Source organism: Theobroma cacao, chromosome 6, assembly GCF_000208745.1.
Source record: "Theobroma cacao cultivar B97-61/B2 chromosome 6, Criollo_cocoa_genome_V2, whole genome shotgun sequence".
Lineage (NCBI taxonomy): Eukaryota > Viridiplantae > Streptophyta > Magnoliopsida > Malvales > Malvaceae > Theobroma > Theobroma cacao.
The window spans coordinates 314,145-327,941 of NC_030855.1; the positions used below are offsets into that span (position 1 = coordinate 314,145).

Below are 13,797 nucleotides of genomic sequence, written 5' to 3' on the forward strand. Positions count from 1 at the left end.
AGGGTTACTCTTAAATGCTACAAAAAATATGTTTCTTAATTTTAGGTATCTGATTCTCACAGCTTTGCTTATCCCATCCATTACTATTTAGCATGAATGTTATACATACATGGGTTCTGTTAATATCTCACACCATCCCACAACTTGTTCTAATCTCTTCTTTACTTCCAATTTTTCCAAGCTCATCAGATAAGCACAAGTACTTTAACCAGATTTGTCCAGCAAAACACAGAAAAGAAAAAGAGAATAAACAGAAGACAATAACTTATCCCAATTGTTTCTAGCTAAGCAAATTTATACCCAGCATAAATTGTGGATTTATAAGCAAATTAATAAAGGGCACAAAGGGTTATGTACATCAACAATTGAAGTTTAGCAGACAAACAAACAAATTAAAAAGGAAAAAAAAAGTTAAAAGAAGAGAGAAAGGAAAAGATAAAGAAAGCAAAGGCAGCATTTTTAGTTTTTTTTTTTTCTTAGCTATGAAGTTTAACTAATATCACCCTCTTTAACTACTTTACATTGATCCTTCCTAAAGATATAGACCCAAACAAATAAAAATGAAAATGGGAAAAAAAAAAAAAGAAATTGGGCAATCCACTGGAAAAGCTACATATTTTGAATCCATCCTAAATCACTTGCTGCCAATTAGGACTAAACTATTGTTGGTATTATTATTATTGTTGTTGTTAGTGGATGGGGATGATCTCTTGATAAGATAAATGAAAGCAGAAGCAGCCAACAATGCCACACCTGTGACGCCACAAACCAAGCTCCCCAGCAGCAGCACGTGCCTCAAGTGGTCACTCCCCCGGCGGCTGCTGCCTCCCGCCCACCACGACGTTTCGTTGGAATTCATGGCCTTGGGCAATGCCACCGTGGAGGGCGTCGAAGAAGAGGAAGACTTGGATTCCGCTCCGAAGAAGGACATCATCTCCGGTGACTTCAGCCCGGTCGGCGGCACGCTCTGGTACTCCAGACCGTGGTCGGAAGGGCGTAGCTCCCTGGCCACGGATTCCCCGATGATCATCATGGTGATCAACGGAAGATACGCGGCGATGGCTGCAGCAATTCTTGTTGTGCGGGAAGAAGCCATAGCTCTGTTCCTTTTTTTTGTTTTAGTTGGGAGATAGTTTAGGTGAAGGGAAAAGGCATTTACATTAGATATGCATGGTCTGAGAGCGACGTCGTTTGAGTGGAGAGCTTTATACCTTATTCTGTGTTTAGTGAATGTATTTGTCTGGACGCGGAAAAAGCGTGGCATAATGTCGGGGGACCTCACGGAAAAGTTTTCACTCTTCGCCGCTTGTTTCTTTGTCTTTAACTGCTATCCCCTTATTTTTCCCTTTCTTCCAAACTAATTGCTATAATTTTATCTATTTATTTATTTATTTAAAAAAACTATTGCAACTAGCTTTTTGAGTAAGCAATTATGGATTAATTAATTTAGTTTTAAATATAACATTAGACAAGATATAACTTTTGGGTCGAGATTTCAATTATGATTTGAATCAAATTTAATTATAATTGGACTTTAAATTGAAAAATAGAGAAACAACATCATAGTTTTTCTGTTGGAGTCTTTTCACTGGCATTTGTTATATCATGTGAAATTCACAACTACTTAATTTGTTTTGAAATCAAAGCCAATGATATGCATTATCATCTCTTCTTCTCACCTTTTCTCCTCTAAATCATAGGCATCATCTAATAAAATTGAAGTTTATACCTTCATCATCATTTACTCATAGGGGTGGTAATTCAGCAGGTACATATATACATTGTATAGCTTGAGTCACTTCAATTCAGTTAAACAAATTGAACATAAAATTCATAGGGTCCTATTTTAATAAGAAATAAAATATTTTGTTTGAGTTTTATGAGTAGTTAAGATAAGATAAAATAGGTCCAAGTTTGATAAAGTCAAACTAGTCTTTTGAACGGTAGTTACTCTAAGTAATTTGTCTATATAATTACCTTTTGAAGATTAGAAGGCCACATTATTATTATTAGGCTCTTTACCTACCCTACTGTTCATGTTGATACACATTTCCAGCTTCTTCTACCTCATTCTTTTACTTACCCTTACTTTACCATTATTGCTGGAGTTGGTAAAAAGCTTGGGTTGGCAAATGTGCCTTTGTAAAATACTGTGAAAAAGTGTTGTAAACAGTTAAAATGTCTGAAACGTAACTTCAACATTTCATTGGTATTTATCTAATTTTAGGTTTGAACAAATTATATTATTAGCTTTAAATAACTCAAAGTCTCAGCCTTTGAGTCCCTTAATATTGTGTTGGCTTGTCTAGTTTGGTTTGTTTATTATTCAAACAACAAGAAAAGCAGAGGAGTCCAAATTCATATTCATGAAGCTGTTGTTCACTACAAGGATTCATCTTTCACCTACTTGATCAGACGTTTTTCTTAACATATCATAACATGCATAATGATCTGAGAAAGTTGGAAGTAAAAAGAGGGAGGAAACATGTATTTCATAGAAGAAGGTAGTTGTTGCAGACTGTGTCAGGCTTTCAGCATTGCTTGGGGGATTTGATCCAGCACAGTGGTGGCTGAGTCTGTTGAGTAGAGAATTCAAAAATTGGCTTGACGCTTGCATCTTTTCAGGCTGATTATGCCCAACCTCCGTGCAAATTCTAAGTTTCCTCCATTAATTATCCGAGTAATAAATTGAGTTCCCTTGATTCACAGTTGGAAAAAGATTGAACTCAGACTAAAACAGATTGATTTCCTCCCAAGAACAAAGCACAATGGCTCAAAATTAAATTCCATCTCCATCCATTTTACATCTTCAAAATCCAACTTATAAACATGATCCCTGTGTGGACAAACCTTAGGATGTGTGCAGTCAGCAGCTTCGCAGACCAGTTTCTCATCCCAATCCACAAACTTGCCGATGAACCTCACAACGAGCAGGATATCTCCACATAATTCGACCAAGTAAAACCTGCAAGTACAAAGATTTAGTAAGTGACAGTTTTCAGGACAAGGAGGAACAAGATCCATCCTTTTTGCCTTGGAAAATCCCATATTTCAACACTATGATTGTTGGCATATGACATCTTGGTAGTGTGGATACCTAAAGTTAAGTAATTCGGTCCAGGAACCGTCTCCACTTTTATGATATGCAATCTTTTCCCCCTCCCTGCACAACAGAACCAATACACCATAGTTGTTATTAAAGTTGCAATCGGGGTTCTCCAGCTGCTGTCAGGATTATTGTTTTCCCAATAAAATAAGCTCCTGCTTGTTGCTTTTGATAGACATAACTATAACCTATTCAATATTATCTCCATGGATGAATGTATGAATGCTTCAACAACATGACATTTTGTTTGCTTGAAAATCATTATGAAATCCCGCCAAGAATCATTTCTAGCTGTTATGAAACTGCTGCGAGTGCATGACTTTCATTTGAGGCTCAGTTCTGTTTTGAGAATATAATTTGTGTGATTTAATGTCACTTTAGGCCCAACCACAGCTGGAATCACATCAAGAAGTTTTCAGATGTTTAGTATGAAGAAATGACTCTTTAGCTTGGCCTTTTGAATGAATTAAAAATACTTTTTGAAAAGACCCAATCTATCCCTTTATCTACATTTTGTATTATTCTCATTTTGATTTTCTTCCTTCTCTTTTATTTGTTTTTCTCTTCTTCTTTGCTCACATTTTCTAATTTGTGCGCTCCTCTATGAGTTCATTGTAGCAGCACCCTGAAGAATTTGCTATTTTGATGAAGAAAAAATCTTACTGAAACTGGTTTAAGTATAAGGTACAACAATGTTTGTGCACAGAAAAGAAGACTATCACTTTGTTGATGCTTTTCCTTTTTCTTTTATGAAGGGTTTTGGTTGATCACTGCCATCATATGATATTATGGGCAAAGACTATATAATATTCTAATTATGTGGCCTACCAACCTCTAACTAACACAAGTTCATATGATAAATGGAATTATGAGTATACCAATTGTTCTCTTCATGATAAAGTTTGCTTGAGCATTTTTCTTACACATAGAATCGTTAAGGATATATGTATATGGGATGCACTAAAATGTGAAGCTCATGTTCAGATTCTGTGATAGCCCCAAATTTTGATCTAGTTATTGAATGCAGTCATATATTATAGCTGCAGTACTATTCCCCTCTTTCTCTCCCTTTTCTCCCCGGGGCAAACCTGCTCTCCTATCCTTTTTATAAATTTGTGATGCATGGCTCTGACCTACTGTTGGTGGTCTACTTTTTCTACAAACTTGGTTGCTAATGCTAGTTCTCCTGTCAATGTCCACTTCTGAAACTTCAATCTTGTTTCCTTTCTTTTCCGGGTTGGAGGGTGGGGGTAACTACCAGGTAGCTAATTACATGGCTATCGTTGGACCATTTCCTTTCAATTCAAGTCGTTGGTGGTAAGTATCGTGTTGCAATTGTAAGATTAATAATCAAGTTTCAGACTCATCTGCTTTCCTTTGTTACACTTTGTCTCCGTCTACTAGTGAAGGAAAAAAACAATGCAATCCAAGGTAAACATGGCCTTGTGATCTCATTCTCCAGTTGTTTCCGAGAAGGCCCAATGCAAAACAAAATTTTGGGCTCATTTCCCTATTTATTTCAATTGGATCCCTACACTAATTTTTTATAGCATTAAATTTGAGCAACCTTCTTAACTTGATAAGGGTGTTGATATGTATGGAGGAATGACTGATTGGGTGCATTAAATTGCAGGATTGGCCACCAGAGCAAGCTTTTGCAGATTGTGTTCTTGGATAAGTTTGTGCCTCTGTTATTTGGTTGGCATGACGCTGAATTTGTTAGAAGGATTTTTTTGCCTTGCTGCATGTAACAAACACCTTATCAGGTTTCAGCTGATGTTTTTGTCTATTGGATTCAAGTTTGGGCAACCTTTTCATAAGCCAACAAGGGTTTTGCGTGGCTAAAACATCCTAGGATGCTGTCATTCACCCGTCATTACAGATATAATATTCCAGAAGAAGATCCGAATTTAACTTTTATTATTTGGAACTTTGCGATAAACACGCCTGGTCAAATGTTTAAATGCAAGTCCACTTGTGGATCATTGTTTTGGGAAATATTTTTTAACCTGTGGTAGGTAGTAAGGTTTTGGTTTGAAACTTGTGGCGCTGATTAATTGGGAAAACAAGACATGTCTGTACTTGCAATTTGGAATATCTAATCTCTGCTCTATTGTTTTCCAACAATAGGGAATCTTTAGTCAGAACAGAACAACTGTTTCTTGTCGTTTGTCAGACGGCAGGAAAGGAAAGGAAAGGGGAATTAATTCTCCCTTTATTTATTTAATATATATATGTCAATTTTGTACAACATTTTTAAGTTAAAATTTTTTAGATAAACAGCGAGTTTGAAAATTCAAACTCATAAATTGAAAGATGTTATAATTATAGATCATGTCAGGCATACATATATAGTTTGAAATAATTCGATTTAAATAAGCAATTTTTATTAAGAATAATTTAGGGTTCAATAAATAAATATTGATGAATTTTTATTTGTATAGTTACTACTTTTAATTAATTTATTTTTCAAACTATTGATTGATTTATGAAATTTGTAGTGTAATTGAATGATTTTTACGTGAGAAAAAGGTTTGGTATCATTGCACAGCACAAATATAACATCATTCATCACGTGCCACTTTCCCTTTGAGAAAAGGCGACAAAGCACTGTTTTCATCTGACAGAAAATTCTTTGCCACTCATTTTCCCTTTGAAAATTTCTTCCCATTGACTTTTCTTTAATTTTATTTATACAAATTAATTTAAGCAAATAAATACAAATTCAAATTCCATGTACCCTTTACTTTATTGTAAGTTGCATTTAATGTTATTGATATACGTAATGGTTTCATCTAAAACAATTTTCTCGTGGCATGCATGACGTATATATATGTAGCTGAAATAACGTATCCAAATAAAACAATAATATCTTTCCATCATTGAAATGGCAGGCCTGCCTTAATTTCCACATTCTTTTCACTGCCCTATAAGCGGAATTCAACCTAAGGCTGCTTTCTATTGGTCTTGTGTTTTCTTTTCTTTTTGCTAAGCCTAGATAGTGAATTCATTCTATATAAGATTAAAGATAGTATATGCAATGAGACGAACATAGCAGTATTGGAGCTTTTCTTATATAAGGATCTCAGTGAAGTAGGGATATACAGTTGAAATCAAAGGGAGATGGAAATGTGTGGTGAAAAGAGTAAGATTCTGATATTTGGTGGCACTGGCTATCTTGGTCAGTACATGGTGAAGGCAAGCGTTTCCTTGGGTCATCCCACCTATGCCTACACCCGCCCTCTCACCCCCAACTCCTCCTCCACCTCCAAGCTCCAGCTTCTCAAGGAGTTTGAATCCATGGGGGTCACCATGTTCTATGTAATTTTTATAACTTTCTCTGCAAATCTTCTCATACTACAATAAATTGTACGGTTTCCTTTTCCCTCCATTGATTTGGTTTTTTTTGTGTTGACACATGCACACAGGGGGAGCTGGACAACCATGAAAGGCTAGTTTCAGTGCTTCGACAGGTTGAGGTTGTGATCTCCACTCTGGCAGTCCCCCAACATCTTGACCAACTCAAAATAATAAGTGCCATCAAAGAAGCTGGCACCATTAAGGTTGTAATTACTCCCCATCAAACCAACTCAAGTTTTAAAAAGATCTATTCTACTCCCCAGGAGTTTCTAAACATGATTATGTTTATGTTATTCGGATTCTTTAATTACTTTATTCTTTGTCTTTTGATACATACGAGAAAGTTAAACAGGAAGAGAGATTCTAATTCTTGCATGAATTCTATCCCTTGGACAAACTTGGATTAATTAATGTTAATTTCTTTCTTTTTGTATGGTAATATATATATACTATTCACCAAGAATCTTCCTTGTTATAGCTAGCTAACAAGTTGTTATCGTGTTTCATATATTATGGGAAAGTAGAGGTTTGTTCCATCGGAATATGGGAATGAAGTGGACAGATCAAGTGCACTTCCACCCTTCGAAGCTTTACTAGCTAACAAAAGGAAGATCAGAAGGGCAGCAGAAGCCGCTGGACTCTCATACACTTACGTTGCAGGGAATTCATTTTTAGCATATTTTGTGGAGTATCTGCTTCACCCACACGATGAGAACAAAAAGGACGTTGTGGTTTATGGAAGTGGCGAAGCCAAGGGTAAGCACTTAATTGAGTTGGATTAATTGCACTACTCTTTTTTACTTGAACCAAAACGCACATACAGGCCATAGCTCTACCTACCCACCAATCCCACCTTAATAACAGTCAAATATAAAGAAACAATCAAAGGTCAAGAAAATGCAACAATCAATAGCTTAATTTCCTTCATGGAATTTCCTATTTTGGTTCAGAACAAACCTTTCAAACCTCGGAAACTTCCGACACAATCCTTAAGTTTTGGACGTGATGCATGAACAAAAGGAAATGTATAAGTAACCATGTAGAAGCCAGGTTGGTTGTTTGAAATGGTCATTGACTTTTGGTTATCTCGTGGAATACATTTTGTGGGGTGAGCTCACCAACGAAGGAAAAGTAACAAAGTACCTTTAGAAAAACTAGGGGATTTACACTGGATAATATTTTATTGGCTTTGGTTAATCTCCAACATGCAGTTGCTTTCAACTACGAGGAAGATGTTGCAGCCTATACCGTCAAGGCCGCCACGGATCCAAGGGTGGCCAATCGCGTCATCATCTACAGACCACCAAATAATATTGTAACTCAGTTACAACTGATCTCTGCATGGGAGAGAAAGAGTGGTCGAACCTTCAAGAGAGTTCATGTTCCAGAGGAAGAAGTCATAAAGCGCTCTGAGAGTGAGCCCCCCATCCCATGCATTAGTAGTAACACCAATTAAAAATGATTTTAAATTAATTATATCATGTTCATCTTGTTAGAATTAACTTCTTACGTATGATTTTTCTTTGTTGGGATTTTTTGCAGCTTTACCTTACCCGGACAATATTCCGGTGGCGGTTTTACACAACATATTCATCAAAGGAGATCAAATGAGCTATGAACTGACGGAACAAGATTTGGAGGCATCAAAGCTATATCCTGACTACGAGTATACTACAGTTGATAAGTATCTGGATATGTGCGTGGTTAACCCTCCTCAGCCCAAATTAGCAGCATTTGCATGATCATTTCACCTATGTGCTCAATCCTTTTTTGGAGGCTTAATTTGGTCCTATATATGTGTCTAATATTTTTGAGGCGTAATAATCATCAATAATTAATGTATAATTATATGTAATAATTAAATATATAGCCGTCATTCTAGATAATTAGAATGAGGTGAGATATTTGAGTAAAACTTAATTTTTGGTTTTATCAAGTCGTAAAGTTGAATCTTGACTAATTGTGTTCTAGAAATGTGAGAAATGTATGCAATCGGCTGGCGTGGTATTTAATTAGATTATTAATGGGCATAAACGTGTAGAATAAAAGTTCCAAATTGCTTGCCGTACACAATCAGCTTTGTAAAGTTTTCAACTTTATATATATATTATCATGGCAATAAGTTAAAATTTTTCTCAAGCTTGACAAATAAACTATAAATAATTAACAAATTAGGAAATGGATTAATTGCTAGTTACTTTCTGTCTAATCAAATATAATATACAAATTGCTATGTAACTTTATTGATTTACAAATATAATTAATAGAGAAAATTATAAGAAATAACCTTTCTTGATAAGAGTATTTCAAAAATAACTATCAAAATAAATTTAATTATTTTTAATCATATTTAGTCATGACTTGATAAAAATATACTTGAAATTATTTCAAATAAATTAAACAATTCATCACAATTTCTTTTCGTTTGTGTTCCCGATTTCTCTTTCTCATCATCCCACTCTCTCTAATTTTATCGATTTCTCTCCTCGGTATTCGTCTGCTATGCTCTCGATTTCTCTCTCCAGCGTTTTCAAATTTCTCATTCCTGCGCTTTCAAGACACAAAGCGATGGTTTTGATGTGCTTGGGTGAATGGGTATATGGAAAATTTGATTTTTAGGTATTTTAGATAAAACTAAAATAGTAAAAATAATCACATGTGTTTAAAATAGCTTTTAATCAGATCAATTCGGAACCTAAATACCAATAATCTCAAAATTTTGAAATTTATAAATCTAAATTTTCAAAGAAAATTTTTTTCGACTTTTAGTTGAAATAGGTATTTTAGACAAGAAAATTTATGAAAACATGTTAGAAACATTTTAATCGGTGTCAAATTGTTAAAAAAACAAAAAGAAATGAAGAGAGTTGAGAAGATTTGAAGTTTTAGTTCGTAAGTAACAACAACATTTTAAGTGTTAAAGTGTAATAAAATATTTTTGAATATGACGTGTAACAACAATATTTTTTTAACATGGAGTGTAACAATAATATTTTTTTTAATATGACGTGTAACAACCTAATCATGGCGTGTCACATGTTTTTGTACTTGACGTGTAACAACCTAACCATGACGTGTTACATATTTTTGTACATAGCATGTAACAACCTAACCATGACATATCACATGTTTTTGTACATGACATGTAACAACATAACCATGACGTGTCACATGTTTTTGTATATAGCGTGTAACAACCTAACCATGACGTGTCACATGTTTTTGTACATGGCGTGTGACATGTTTTTATACACGACGTGTAATTTCATTGAGAGTAATTTTACATGTTTTTGTACATGACATGTAACTACCTAACCATGACGTGTCACATGTTTTTATATATAGCGTGTAACAACCCAACCACGACGTGTCACATGTTTTTGTACATGGTGTGTGACATGTTTTATACATGACGTGTAATTTCATTGAGAGTAATTTTATCCAATTTGATTAAAAATAGTTAAAATTAAAAAAAAAATTATTTTTAGGGATGTCAACGGGTACCCAATAAGCGGGTTTGGAACGGGTTCAGGTAGTGTTTTCACTACTCGAATCGAGTTCGGGTAAGGTTTGAGTATCACACTTTGGATACTCGTTACCTGTTTACAAATACCCATTTATATTTTTTTTTATTATTTATATTGTTGAATAAAATTGAGGTTAATTGGAATCGAACCCAAGCCAAGGAAAGAAAGCACTCATCGTCCCAACCATCTTGACAAGCAGGTTCTTTTGGTATATAATGACAAATATATTTAAAATATAGTTAGTTAAATAACTAATATAATGATATGAATATATATAAATAAAAAAATTTATTAAATTATTAATTATGTTGAAATAATATGAATATCATATCATATTACAAAAGAATATAAATACTATTATATACATTTTTAATGAAAATGTATTTACTTTTTATTTTGGGTTAAGATTACAAAAATTATAACTTATAATATATATATTTAAAGAGAGCCTTTGAGTTTAAAATAGTTTTGGAATCTAACTTAAAATAGTTTTGAGTTTAAAGTGATTAAATTGGTTTTTTCACTTCCTAACTCTTTACATAGATAGTTGAGTTGCTTTGATTGATTGGCTAGTCAGTTAACTACTCTATTCTTTATTTTTTTTTGCTTTATTTTAATGGCTAAGACCAATAGAAGCTGAGATTCCAAAGACTTCAATGTAATGCTTCATTAGGACATCTGCAATTGTCATTACCATCTATCTTCTCTGCATATATTATTTTTGTGCTTCTCATATTTTGTTATTTTTGTCTTTACGTCTTTTGAAAAATGGATGCAACTGACAAATGTGATGATAGTGTTAATTATAATTGCTATAAGACCCGCTCTCAATCGTCCGCATTTGTAGGGTCAAGTTCACAACAAATACCTATAATTGAGCTTTCTAGAACTCCTGCTAGTGGTAGTCAAGCTTTGATCTCGCCTACTGGAAGTAAACCTCCATTGTGTAGTTCAAGTGCCAAACGTCATCGAAAATTAACTTCGGAGGTTTGGAATCATTTTGAAAAGAAAAATATCGATAGGGAAGATGTGGCAAGTTGTAATTATTGTAAAACTATTCTTAAGGCTAATAGTAAGAATGGAACAACCGCTTTGAAAAGTCACATGAATACTTGTGTAAGGAGAAAAAATTCAAGCATTGAATAATGCTTTGAAAAGCAAAAGCAACTTGGCATAAATACACAAGCTGATGGGAAGGTTCAGATTAGAAATTACACATTTGATCAAGACATTTCAAGACATGATTTGGCTTGTGCTATAATCTTGCATGGGTATCCGCTTTCTATTGTTTCTCATGTTGGTTTTAAGAAGTTTGTTGCTGGTCTTCAACCCTTATTTAAGATGGTTTCTTGCAATACAATTAAAGAGAACATTCACAAGATTTATTGCTCAAAGAAATCCAAGCTACAACAGGGGTTTGAGAAGTTAAAAAGTCGCATAGCAATCACCACGGATATGTGGACTTCAAATCAAAAGAAAGGTTACATGTCCATCACTGCTCATTATGTTGACAAATCTTGAGAGTTGCAAAGCTATATCTTGAGATAAGCAATTTTTATTCTAATTCTTTAAATTGTGTTATGTTATAGATTAATGGTTTTATGAAAAAAATTTAAGCAAATTCATTAATATTTTTTTGTAAACATGCAGATTTGTATATGTCCCAGCATCTCACATGATAGATGTTCTTACTCAAGAAGTGATGAATGCTTTGACTGAATGACATATAAAGAGCAAACTCTCTACTATCACTGTGGATAATTGCAGCTCCAATAATGGTATGATTTCTATCCTAGTGAATCACTTGGGTTCTGAACTTTTACTTGATGGAAAACTTCTTCACATGAGATGTTGTGCACATATATTGAATCTAATTGCTAGAGATGGATTATCTGTGATTGAAGATGTGATTGAAAATGTTCGTGATAATGTAGTATATTGGTCAGCTAATCCATCTAGATTGGACAAATTTGAAGAAGTGGCTCATCAAGCTAAAGTGTCATATTCCAAAAAGTTGAGTCTAGATTGTAGAACTAGATGGAATTCAACTTATGTGATGCTTCGGACTACTATAAAATACAAAGATCTCTTCCCTAAGTTGAAACTTAGAGACAAAGGTTTCTCTTGTGTGTCCAGTGAGGAAAATTGGGAGAGAGCAAAAATCTTGCTGACAAGTTGGAAATCTTTTATGATCTCACTAATATTTTTTCTGGGATAGAGTATCTTACTGCAAATTATTTTTTCGTCAAAGTTCGTAAACTTCGAATTGCAATTGTGAAATGGATGTGCTCTGATGATGTGACAATTAGTGCAACGGCAAAGAAAATGTTTGATAAGTTTGAAAAATATTAGAAGGATATTCATATTGTGCTAGCTGTGGCGATTATCTTGGATCCTAGGTATAAAATGAAGGTGGTTGAGTATTATTTTCCTAAAATTTATGGTGGTGCTGCAAATTATGAGATTGAAGAAGTTAGGAAAACTTGTTATGATTTACTTCAAGAATACCAGAGTAGATCCACCAATCTAAAACCAGAGTCTTCTCAGAGTTCATTAGAAACAACATTTGATGAATCACCCGATCTAGATGATTTGTATGAATTACTTTATTCTTCTACTGATGGGCATGTGAAGTCAGAATTGGATCATTATTTTGAAGACAAAATTTTGCCATTCATTAAAACTTTTGATATTTTGAATTGGTGGAAGACAAATGGGATAAAGTATTCCACTTTACAAATGATTGCCAGAGATTTTTTTACTATTACTGTTTCTACAGTTGCATCTGAGTTAGTCTTTAGCATTGGTGGGAAAGTGGTGACTAACTATCGAAGTAGGCTTAAATCATACACTTTGGAGGCATTGATGTGCACTCAAAATTGGTTGAGGAATGAAATGAAAGGTAAATAAACTCATTATATTTTTATTTCATTTCTTTTCTTTAGAAATTATCTATTATCCTAAGTGTTATATATATTCTTATTTTTTTTATTTGTGTAGGATTATGTATAACAATTGAAGATTCAATTGCCACGCTTGTTGACACTAACACGGAAGAAGATGATTGAATTGTTCATGAGCTTGCCTTATTGTCAATTTGTAATGTTGTTTAACTAATTGTTTGGATAATATTTTAGTTATTTAAGTTTATGTTGTTTGTTTGGATCTTTGTGTTTAGTTATTTAAGTTTTTGTTGTTATTTGGATATTTATGTATAGTTATTTAAGTTTATATCATTGTATGGATATTTGTTTTTAGTTATTTAAATTTATGTTTAAAATCTTTGTTTTTGATTATTTAAATTTAAATTTTATTATTTTTATTTTTATTAATTTTATTAGTAGTTAATTTTATGAAATACGTAAAGAAATATTATTGTACATGTATACGGGTTCGGATAATTGGATACCCATGAAAAAAAATTTAATAATTTTTTAATCTAATCGGGGTTTTTAATCGAGTTAAGGTAATTATAGGATAGTAAAAATGTAACAAGATTAAGATTATGGTAGTAACTTTTAAAATTATTGAGGTAATTAATAAAATTAGGATAGTTAATTTTTTATAGAGTTAATGTTTGAGTATCTCGAAATTATAGGATACCCGACCCGTTGGCATTCCTAATTATTTTTGAAAACACCTCAGCTATAAAGGTTATTTTTAAAAATACCCCTAATTAATAACATCCATCACCCCTTGTTTCACTCACCCATCTCCATTTATTTATTAATTTCTTTTTTCTCAATCAAAGTAAAGTTTATTATATATCAAAAACTGATATATAATTATGATTATCAATAATAA

At 33.4% G+C, this 13,797-nt stretch overlaps 2 protein-coding genes across 2 annotated transcripts; one reads left to right on the forward strand and one right to left on the reverse strand.

The window, feature by feature from the left end:
• On the reverse strand, nt 334-1,352 carry LOC18595050. The gene has a single exon (XM_007022824.2). The coding sequence runs from the start codon at nt 1,262-1,264 to the stop codon at nt 635-637; it is 630 nt and encodes a 209-aa protein (XP_007022886.2). The 5' UTR covers nt 1,265-1,352; the 3' UTR covers nt 334-634.
• On the forward strand, nt 6,088-8,422 carry LOC18595052 (isoeugenol synthase 1). The gene is made up of 5 exons (XM_007022826.2): nt 6,088-6,427; nt 6,535-6,669; nt 6,991-7,222; nt 7,678-7,881; nt 8,009-8,422. The coding sequence occupies exons 1-5, from the start codon at nt 6,230-6,232 to the stop codon at nt 8,206-8,208; spliced, it is 969 nt and encodes a 322-aa protein (XP_007022888.1). The 5' UTR covers nt 6,088-6,229; the 3' UTR covers nt 8,209-8,422.

Coding starts and splice junctions, on each gene's coding strand:
- LOC18595050 (XM_007022824.2), bottom strand. CDS start 1,264: ATGCCACGCTTTTTCCGCGTCCAGACAAATACATTCACTAAACACAGA.
- LOC18595052 (XM_007022826.2), top strand. CDS start 6,230: ATGGAAATGTGTGGTGAAAAGAGTAAGATTCTGATATTTGGTGGCACT. Junction 6,670..6,990: donor AAGAAGCTGGCACCATTAAG/GTTGTAATTACT, acceptor ATGGGAAAGTAG/AGGTTTGTTCCATCGGAATA. Junction 7,882..8,008: donor AGTCATAAAGCGCTCTGAGA/GTGAGCCCCCCA, acceptor GATTTTTTGCAG/CTTTACCTTACCCGGACAAT.